At 39.1% G+C, this 10,199-nt stretch overlaps 2 protein-coding genes across 5 annotated transcripts; one reads left to right on the top strand and one right to left on the bottom strand.

Annotated features, from left to right (window-relative positions):
* The first annotated feature begins 220 nt into the window (after window positions 1-220).
* On the top strand, window positions 221-4,751 carry beta-Man (beta-mannosidase). Its single transcript, XM_065494264.1, has 15 exons — window positions 221-426; window positions 500-649; window positions 1,445-1,590; window positions 1,644-1,831; window positions 1,924-2,014; window positions 2,067-2,237; window positions 2,295-2,469; window positions 2,528-2,724; window positions 2,783-2,973; window positions 3,027-3,217; window positions 3,272-3,561; window positions 3,621-3,771; window positions 3,825-4,036; window positions 4,103-4,330; window positions 4,399-4,751. The coding sequence occupies exons 1-15, from the start codon at window positions 297-299 to the stop codon at window positions 4,654-4,656; spliced, it is 2,769 nt and encodes a 922-aa protein (XP_065350336.1). The 5' UTR covers window positions 221-296; the 3' UTR covers window positions 4,657-4,751.
* A 52-nt stretch (window positions 4,752-4,803) lies between these two features.
* On the bottom strand, window positions 4,804-7,954 carry LOC135946182 (monocyte to macrophage differentiation factor 2-like). Of its 4 annotated transcripts, XM_065494268.1 has the most exons (6): window positions 7,744-7,954; window positions 7,594-7,675; window positions 7,384-7,541; window positions 7,080-7,332; window positions 5,908-6,056; window positions 4,804-5,847 (listed from the first exon to the last, which is right to left on the bottom strand). In XM_065494268.1, exons 1-5 carry the CDS (start codon window positions 7,782-7,784, stop codon window positions 5,922-5,924), a joined length of 669 nt encoding a protein of 222 aa, XP_065350340.1. In that variant the 5' UTR covers window positions 7,785-7,954; the 3' UTR covers window positions 4,804-5,847; window positions 5,908-5,921. The 4 variants fall into 4 exon arrangements, with proteins under 4 accessions (XP_065350340.1, XP_065350339.1, XP_065350337.1 ...); XM_065494267.1 differs by having other exon boundaries at window positions 4,804-6,056; window positions 7,744-7,953; XM_065494265.1 differs by lacking the exons at window positions 4,804-5,847; window positions 5,908-6,056 and adding an exon at window positions 6,064-7,016 and having other exon boundaries at window positions 7,744-7,946.
* Between the last annotated feature and the right edge of the window lie 2,245 nt (window positions 7,955-10,199).

Below are 10,199 nucleotides of genomic sequence, written 5' to 3'. Positions count from 1 at the left end.
GATATCTCAGGCACTTGGCCTAAAATCCTATATTGAAAATGAGGTAAAACAAAATTTATACACAGAGGGCCATCGGGCTATCCATTTTTGAAACAAAACAATTTTGAATGTGGCTTTGGAAAAATCAACGCATAAAAAATGATTGACTGTGTGGATCAAGTGACCCGACAAAAATATATTTTTAACCGAATGTCGAGTGGCTTGATAAGATAATATATGAACGAGCGGACAAACTCCAAAAGCAAGAAAGCAGAGGCTACCAGAACACTCTATTATTGTAAGAGAGAAACGCCGCAATGGGGGTCAACTTGTTTATAGTGACAAGTTTCGTTTTGGCTTTCGCTGGTTTAGCCCAATGTGCCCTTCGATTGGATCTTGGTGCGGCGGCAAGCGAAAACATTTGGACGGTGGCTAACAACAACGGCTGTAAGCTATTTTTGTGCTTATCTTAATTAGTTGAAATCTATAAAAAACCGTTCAAATTAATCATATATTATAGCTATTAACATTGCTGCAACTGTGCCTGGAGGGATTTACTCTGATTTAAAAAATGCTGGAATTTTGGATACAGATTTTTACTATCGTTTCAACGACCATATGTATCGCTGGGTGGGTTACGACACATGGACTTTCACCAGGCAGTTTCAAGGTATTAGATATATCACACATCACACACTTATCAGTATTTTATCTATATAGAACTAAAATTAAATGACACACTTTACGAATTTTCTCATATTTTTCAGATATTTTTTTAGTAAATCAACTAATATTGATTTACACAATCGTGTTTGTTGGCAAAAACCATCAAAAATTATTTACTGATTACATAATACAGATTCATTATATAACAGAGGACCGCACCACAACATTCTTAGACAGTCAAAACTTCTTGCATAAATGATTCACTTAAATGAATTAATTAAATTCACCTAAAAATTAAATAAATTTGAATATTAAAAACTTGGCATGCTAATGCTGTGGCAGGCATTAATTCAAAATAAATAATTTTTTATTAACTTGTCAAATAACGAGGCGCAAAATGGCATTTCATTCATACTGCGATTTATTGGCCAGTCTAGACTTTGTCACATATTGTATTTAAAACGGTATAATTTTGGTCGATCCCACTATTGCTGTGGCAAAACACGATTCTATAACCACAGTCCCGTGTTAAGGGTGAAGTCGCCTTCACCAAGAGCACCATGATGTAAAAAATTGAATTCGATCAATATTACCTTTGGCAAAAATTTCGCAGTACTTTCTTAAAAATGCGATTAAGTCTATATCGGCCATTTCACCGCAGCATAAATGATTTTAAATACTCAAGTAGTTCGCAGATCACCACATTCATTACCAAGTCTGCAATAAATCAAAATCAGTTCAACACGCATTGGGGGAAATTTGGTTTCATGAATCTGTACTACGTGTTATATATTTGTAGTTCCTGCCGAGTTCGTAGGAAAACGGCAAGTAAATCTTGTCTTTGAGGGCGTTGACACCTACGGGCAAATTCACATCAACAATGAGCAACCAGTCACCGTGGGCAACATGTTTGTGCGATACGTTATTCCATTCACACCAGAAACTGTATGTTTGCGGAAAAGAATAAAAGAGCGATAATTAAAATTGAGATAAACTAGGTGAACACACTGACGGTCGTTCTGCCATCTGCAATTGAGTACGCTGCAAACAGGTCTGCCGAAACATTTGTCGCACCTGAGTGCGTTGCTCCCGAATTTCAAGGCGAGTGTCATGCCAACCAAGTCAGGAAAATGCAAGCATCCTTTAGCTGGGATTGGGGACCAGCTTTCCCTTCTGCCGGGATTTGGTGAATATACACATTTTTAATTATATATAATTCACACTCTAGTACTGGTATCAATTAACAGTTTTCGAAATTTATATGCAATGTTATTCTAGGAAAAAGGTTTATGTTGAAGCGTATGACACGTTGCTAATCAGAGACACAGTTTACGATATTCAGTACTCGGACGCAAATCAGCAATGGATTGTAAAAATCTTAGTTTTATCTTGCCAAGACACTCATTTATATCGAATAATAGGTACAACTCACTGTGTACGCCGAACTTTTATCTAGAGAGCAGTCATCCGGCTCTGGAGATTTGCAGTTTGAAATCCAACTTGATGATGTTTTGCAAAGTGCAACGAAAAAAGTTAACTATCAGGGGCAGCAAGGAGAAATTGTTTTCACGACATCATTAAACGTCCCAGCAGTAAGGATTAACATTTAAACAGGAAACATATAGGCCATTCATTTAACATTTAATTAGGGTTCGGTTCAAACATGGTATCCGAATGGCATTGGACGTGGACGCAAGTTGTACCAAGCAACAGTTCGATACATTCCCGATGGCGTAGCTGAAACTGCAGAAAAAAATGATACGATTGCTTTCAGGACTTTAAAGGTCGTGCAAGATTTCGTTGACCCAAATGACCAAACAAAAGGTTTACAAGAAATTGTCAAATATTTCAAGAATTTGCTTATGTTTAAACAACTCAACAGGCCGTCACTTTTATTTTGAGGTTAATGGGTCCCCAATCTTCATGAAGGGTTCCAACTGGATTCCAGCACATGTACTACCTGAGTTTGGTTCCACCGACCAGTATGCTGAAAATCTATTGAGGGCATCCGCTGAGGCAGGCTTTAATATGCTGCGTGTGTGGGGCGGCGGAGTATATGAGAGCGACCGCTTTTATCAGGTTCACGCAACAAGGCAGCCTGCGCAACTTGGACGTAACGCGCGTTGCATAATTTCAGTTGTGCGACGAGCTGGGCATTCTGGTGTGGCAAGACTTTTTATTTGCGTGCAGCATGTACCCGGTGGACGAGCCGTTCTTGAGCAGCGTCCGCACTGAGATTGTCCAAACCGTCCGCCGGTTGCAGCACCACACAAGCATTGCCCTTTGGGCTGGTAATAATGAAAACGAGGCTGCACTTATAGGAAATTGGTATAATTTATAGTTGAGTAGTTAATGTAGTTTAAGATAAATTTCTATTTCAGGTACCAAACAGCATCTAATTTTTCTGCCTACAAAGCAGATTACATCAAACTTTACGTTGACACGGTAAAGCCCCTAGTTAACGCCGAAGATCCGACAAGAAACTATTTAGTGTCTAGTCCTTCAAATGGAATAAAATCCGAGGAAGATGGGTATGTTTCTGATGACCCATACAGCGCTCTCTATGGAGATAGTATGTCCTATAAGTTTACTTGAAATAATATATCATTGCAATTATTATTTATAGTCCACTTCTATATTTATCTGTCTGACGGATGGGACCCCGCTATTTATCCACGCACGCGGTTCGCCTCGGAATTCGGATTCCAATCCTTCCCTTCGATGTGGGCACTTAATCAGGATATTAGCATCAATGACCTGGACTTGGGCCTGAACAGTGAAATAATCAATCAAAGACAGCATCACCCAAATGGAAATTTCGAGCTTACCTATCAGGTTGAGAGTAGACTGTTGCCTGGCGGTCAGTTTAATTGGAATACGCGTGAAACGTTTGAAAAATTCACGTACCTCACCCAGGTAAACTTTAAATGTGGCTGGATCGCCCAAAGTATAGTGTGCCATTGTCATTTCACCAGATTTATCAAGCAATGTCCACTAAAACCGAGGCAGAATGTCACAGGCGTTGGAGGGGCTGGTACGATGCACCAACAGGGGAAGGCCTCACGATGGGATCCTTGTATTGGCAACTGAATGACATTTGGAATGCCCCCACCTGGGCAGGAATCCGTAAAAATAATTTGCAAATAATTAATTATATACTTAGTTGCAATGCAAAACAGAACATGATGGAACTTGGAAAATGATGCACTACTACGCGGCAAAAATGTACAACCCGTTCCTCGTTTCTCCCTATGTTACTCCCGACCAAAGGCTTTCCGTCCATGCGATTAATGATAATTTGGAAGAATTTGGAGATGCAGTTATTAAAGTGAACGTTTTCTCGTGGTCCAAGCTGGATTCCATTTACTCATTCACACAGCCATTTATACTGGTTTGATTGCGCAAATCTTAAAATTGACGAGTTTTAAATGTACATTTTGTTGGGTATTTGTTCCAGACTAACAATTCAGCTGTTGAAGTATTTTCGCAACCTTTAACAACGATTTTAAACACCGCTGGCTGCGAAAGTTTATCAAGGAAAGCTGGAAGTCGAATTCCAGAAGATTCATGCTTTTTGACAGTCCAAATGCTCTCTAGTGACGAGTCCCAGGTCTTGTCTGAGAACTTCGTGTTGCCTGCCAAATTCAGCTCGGTTTTGGGAATCGTAAACAAGCCTCAACTTCAGGTTTAAATTTTTGAGTTGGATAAAAAACTTATTTTTATTTTATAATTTTTTTTTATTCGCAAATGCAGGTTTCTGGTGTCTCCGATTCCGTTGCAAGCCTTCCTTCATCCCGCTACGTGCGTGCATTTGACGTTGTTGTAAGCACTGACAGCGTGGCACCATTTGTTTGGCTGGATGCTGCAGACGCTAAGGGCAGATTCTCTGAAAATGGGTTCATCCAAGCTACTGCCACTAAAACCGTTCAGTATTTCGCCCTGGTGGATATAACGCCTGAAGAATTGCAGTCGAAGTTGACTGTGACTTCGCTAACGCACAACTGGCCATAAGAACGTGTGTTTATGTTTTCAGCTATTTTTCTTTAAGCAGGAAAAATGTAATAAAGCATAAATTTAAGTAAAAAAAATACCTTTTTTATCACAAACATTCATTCTTTATATTATAGAATAGAATATTTATTAAACGCCAACGGCGTACAACTATTTCCAGCATTTATATGAGGCAGCTTTGGTTAAAGTCAAAGGTTTCAGAGGACAATCAAGAATATGGTAGATACTATACAGATCAGCATTACAATAACTACATTTACATTTGTCAGGAACATCCAGGTGAAAACAAGAATTTGTGCAAATAAGAAAATGATATCCATGAAAAGAATATCTGGTTAACATGGAACGATCCTTACAATTCGTTTTCTTCCAATCAGTATTTAACATTGCGGGAGTATAATATAATTTTGGATCAATATTTTGCTTTTTGATATATCATATATTCATATTACTTATACAAACTTGACAAAAGCTTCGGAACAAGTGAGAGAGAATTTTGATTTTAGCTCATTTACGAATAGGTCGGTCTGTACAAGTTCATAAACCAATCTAGAACGCATTCGTTTATCAACTCCTAGCGCCTTTTTAAAAAATCTAGATTTAGCACTTTCTAATTTATTGAATTCTTTATATTATGTCACCAAACCAATAGATAACAATATTATAAGAAACGCATTTTAATTTCAATTTTAAGAAACGAAATAGCCATAAATTTATGCTAGAAGTTAATTGCGCAAATACGCTCCGCGGGATAACACGAGAAGCACCGCGTTTCGATCAGCGGCGGTAGATTGCGCTAGTAACCCTGCTTCAGAATAATTATTTCCACCGCATATCTCTCGATTTGATTTTTGAACAAGTCAGGTTAATATTGAGCGAGGAGTACTTGAAAAATCTTTATTGCTGCCAAGAGAAATTGAAAAGATAAAAAAATTGGATGGCTGAATTTATCGAATTTATTATTACCAATGGTTGACAAGTGTGTGCTGAATAAAATTTTTTGAATGTTTTAATGCTTTTCCTAATATTACGAGTCAATGCTGATCTCAGAGATGTAATTTTTTCCCGTACACTTAAAGTCATCTCTGTCTGCAATTTATGAATGAAATAATTTAGCGAGACCTCTGCGAAGTAAAACATCTGCTTCTGAATGAAACGGGCAACGCGCTTGAGTGTGTGGCCTCACCCATTCTGAAAAATTCGACGCCAGTAGCTAAAACCGAAATGAGCACACTTGGAAGTTTTAATTACCAGCCTTGATCAGCCTATCTGATAATGATACATATAGAATGCATAAATATAAATGAAATATCGATTTTGGTGCCGGCACGGAGAAGAAGCAGCACCTTTATTCCCACTGTCGTCGACTCTGTTCGAAACCAGTAATTGTTGTGCCATTGCTGGAAAATATATTAATATTAAAGGCAAAATGAATGAGTGCCCAGCATATTACTACTATATATGCGCGTCGAGCACATTGTTATTATTTATTGCCGGCTGGAACTTGAGGGCTTGTTGCTGCTCGAAAGGGAAAATATTTATGCCGTGTGTGTATTTACGAGAGGGACGCGCTTCCAACGGGTGGCTATATTGCTGCTGCTGCTGCTGCCTTGTAGCGTACACAATTTATTCCTCCCGGTATAGGAAAAAAATGAGAAGGCGGCAATACACCGAATATTGAAATGCCGTGTAATTATCTCTATCCTTGGATTGAAATTGTATTATTTCTAGTGAGGCGAGGCTGCACGGAGCATTACGAATGATTTTCAACACAGCTCTCAAAGATGTTCTTTATAATAAGTTCATCTACTTTGTATTATAATAAAATTAGTTGGAGAAGTTAAGTGATATCCGCATTTTATTGGCTTACAAACACTTAGCAAACATAATATGAGGTAGTCAAACTAGTGTGAGGCCCGTGCTTTACTCCTATTACACAAAATCACTTTTAAATTATGCTACGTTTAGATAAAAGTGAGAGTTTGAAACGTGGAAAATGTGGAAGAAATTTTCTCTTGGTAATTTTAGTTTCCCAAAATATATTTCTGCGTTGTGGAATTTAATGAAAAACAATACTGTATCACTCTCCAAGGTCTTAATGATTCTGATTGTAATTTTAGTATTGAACTACACGTTTGCTACGATATTCACGGCTCGAACTTGAGAAGCCCTTCAGTAACGGACGGATCTTCAACGTACAAAGTTTCAAGGACAGTCAATAGATGGATGCAAGCAGCGATTGCTCCAAGAAAATGCCAAATCGCATGGGCAAAAGGAATTCTTCCATCCATTTTGAAGAAAAATACGCCCAAAATATAAAATGCACCTCCAACTTGAATTTTAAAAATTGACGGAATATCCTGCATTCAGTAAAAGCAAAGATAGTTAAAATTTAGCACATATATATTAAAATTTTTACTCACAATTGATAAAAACGCGAGTCCAGGTGCGATTCCCATTGTCAGGTAGAAAATAGTTTCCAGCCACTTAAATCGCTCATGGTAAATCTGCTGGTAAATTATTCCTAAGGAGGCAAACACCCAAATCAACCACCACATCTCGGCAACGAGACCTTCGGTAGGTACTCTAGTCAGAGTCAGCCAGGGAAAGTAGGAGGCTGCTATGAAAACGTAAATCATGGCCCGGTCGCATCTGTGGAGGGCTTCTTTGATAGGCCTGCGATATCAATTAATAAAAAAGTATTATAAACATTTAAATATCTGTTACCCTTCTCGGCGGCAGAAAAGCGTATAGTGGAAAACAGTTGACAGGGTGAAAATTGAAATTATCGACACTCCATAAACAACAGCGACTAAAAGTTGTGGCCAATTTGTGGAGCGGTGCAACAGGGAAAATGATCCCCAAATGCTGAATGGAATCCAGATCTGAATTTAAAAAAAAATGTATAAGAGAATCAATAAAATATTTTAACATTACCCCATTCGTGATGACATTAGCGGCGTGTTCGACGTTAGTCGGCTTGTAAGGTCTATTTGGCGGAGCTTTTTCGTTCATCCACCTGCCAATTTTTTGCGGAACAAGATTTGAGCGGATAAACACTGGAAACAAATAAAAAATCAAACCCACTTTCTAGGTAGATGGAAGATCTTTGAGTCCAGTAATGCCATGCTTGTCAGCTTGCTTGCCACAAGGCTACTTCGGAAATATTTCTCTACCTGCGTTTCTTCCCTTGCACAAGAAGGGCACTATTATTGCTTCAAATAACACTAGACATTGCTACCCCGCTCCGCTGACGCGGTGACAGTGAGTGAACGACTTTTACTATTCACACTTAAAAAGATTAGCTTTTTGCGCGACCTTCGACCGTCTGGTACCGGGGTTATCTCAATTAGAGGACAGCAGTAGTGCAATGTTTGATAAGAGGATTAGGCCTAGTTAAATGATGGGGCAAGCCAACACATTAAAAACCTATTAAATATTTACTCAGTATGGCTTTGTATTTATTTTAGGAAGGCTAGCTGATTGTGAGGTGCATTCAGAGTTACATATAATTCCTATTAAAAGACCGTGATCTAATGGCCTCGGAGAATTTCATACTCAACTTGATCACATGCAAAGGATCGGCGGCAATCAATAATGCTAACAAACACCGACTTGGAGAAATATCAGAAATATCGCCGGTGCCGCGACCACGAATTTTGTTTCACATTGTGTGGAGAATGACTCGGCGAAACGCAGCCGCTGATTTTCAAAAGGTCTCCGCGCCTTTTTAATACTCGATAGGTGGAAATTTGAATGCACGACGGCCGCCAGGTTGATTTAAATAAAGCAGACTCAGCGGGGAAAATACACCGAACACAGCATCCAATATAATTTCTCTCTTTTTTAATTCCAAAGCCGGCTTTTCAGACATCAAACATCACATTCAGACATAAAAATTTTAATAACACTGAAACAAACATGAGTAAGCATATAATCGGGAATTGATTTTGTATTATAAAAGAAACGACAAGACGGAAAAAATGCCCCGGCATGGCGCACACCATATTTAGTAGAGGAGTCTAAGTGCTTTCCATTAGCCAGCATTGCCCCTAATATCGGTTAGAATGAACCATCAAAAATAACAGAGAGCTCTCATCACGCTAGGCAATTTTATCCCTTTTTTCTGCCGTGAACCTTAAAAAGAAGCTCGGGCCAGAATTTCAAATATTTGAGAGGCTTGACAAAAAACTGATTGGCATCCTCTTTGGCAGCTAATCCTCGACGGTTTTGGAATTGCTCCAGGGAGCAATAATTATGCATATAGCTGGCTGGACTTATAAAAAACAAACTTGGCTTTCAAATATAAAATATGCGTTATTATTATTTTTTATTAATTGATGCTCAATAATGAACCAGTGGTGTTACATCTTGTTCAGAGATAATGAGCAGTAGGTTAAATTTTAAAAATTGCAAAACCACGTAGAATTTTCTCTCTACAGGTCCTATCTGGCCGCTAAATTGAATCAGAAGCTGCAAAAGAAATGCAGATAGGGAGGTAAACGCGAGGATCGGTCTGCAGCGCGGCACAAGAGCAAGCCGAAAGCCGACCCTGCTGCCGTGTGCGCAGCAAATCACACCTGCTGTCAAACGTATAGGCTGCACGCTCTGCTTGTTCTTTTCATCCTCGCCGGTCCACGCAGCATCTCTCTCGTCCGTCCGTTTGCTGTCGTTGAGACGGCGGTCCTAAGGAAGAGAGCGCCGCGCACGCATTCTCATAATTTCCCTTTCATTCGAGGCACGCGCCACGCCGACACGGCACACTGCTCCGAAAGCAGCCAGCCTATTATGCAACTCCAACTGTCCAGCAGGTCCAGCAGCCGGCATGGAAATCTTTGTTCTTTTGTCAGAGATGCACAGTGCAAGCAGCTTAAAGCGTAATGAGACGATCCGGCTGTGCTCGGCTTGATTGGCGCGAACTCTTTGCGGTTGTTAATCATGCATGAAGGTGGTAAACGCTGAGGCTGTCGGCATCCATTCAAATGTCAAAATGATTGCTGTGCAAAAATTGTACTTTTCACCGCGGCTTTTTTCGCCACCCATACTTTCATATGAGCTTTCCATATGAACTGGTAAGAAGTTTAATCCGGTGGAAACTTTAATTTTTCCATTAAAAACATGTTTTTGCAATACGTATAGCTGCTATTACGATCGGATATTATTTAATTAATTAAATTCAAGCATAACGGATTTTTTTAAACGAGCGAAAGAGAAAATGATTGTTTGCTGTGGGAATAGCCATAGTTAGAAATAATATTGGTAAATCAGTGAATCCAAGATTCAAGAGTGGAAAATCTCTGTGACAAAAACAAAACAAAAATTTTGCTTTTGCTCTTCTTTACGATATTCCCGAGAAAAACTGTTCTTTTTCACTGTTTCTATATCTTTGATCCAAATTTTTCTTTAACGTATGAATGAGCAGCCCAAAAATTAGTCTAGAACCGAAATAAAATGGTGCTGCGTACTCACCATTTTCTGGATTTTTTGTTGGTTAAATTAGACGCCGAAACAATATCCTCGTCGTCAGCTGCCGCATAACTGAT

This window comes from Cloeon dipterum, chromosome X (assembly GCF_949628265.1).
Source record: "Cloeon dipterum chromosome X, ieCloDipt1.1, whole genome shotgun sequence".
Classification (NCBI taxonomy): domain Eukaryota; kingdom Metazoa; phylum Arthropoda; class Insecta; order Ephemeroptera; family Baetidae; genus Cloeon; species Cloeon dipterum.
Note: the sequence above shows the minus strand (reverse complement) of the source record. Positions and strands in the feature narration are given on the sequence as shown.

Coding starts and splice junctions, on each gene's coding strand:
- beta-Man (XM_065494264.1), top strand. CDS start 297: ATGGGGGTCAACTTGTTTATAGTGACAAGTTTCGTTTTGGCTTTCGCT. Junction 1,832..1,923: donor TTCCCTTCTGCCGGGATTTG/GTGAATATACAC, acceptor ATGTTATTCTAG/GAAAAAGGTTTATGTTGAAG. Junction 2,015..2,066: donor ACGCAAATCAGCAATGGATT/GTAAAAATCTTA, acceptor ATCGAATAATAG/GTACAACTCACTGTGTACGC.
- LOC135946182 (XM_065494265.1), bottom strand. CDS start 7,784: ATGGCATTACTGGACTCAAAGATCTTCCATCTACCTAGAAA. Junction 7,333..7,383: donor CTTTTCTGCCGCCGAGAAGG/GTAACAGATATT, acceptor TTGATATCGCAG/GCCTATCAAAGAAGCCCTCC. Junction 7,017..7,079: donor GACTCGCGTTTTTATCAATT/GTGAGTAAAAAT, acceptor TACTGAATGCAG/GATATTCCGTCAATTTTTAA.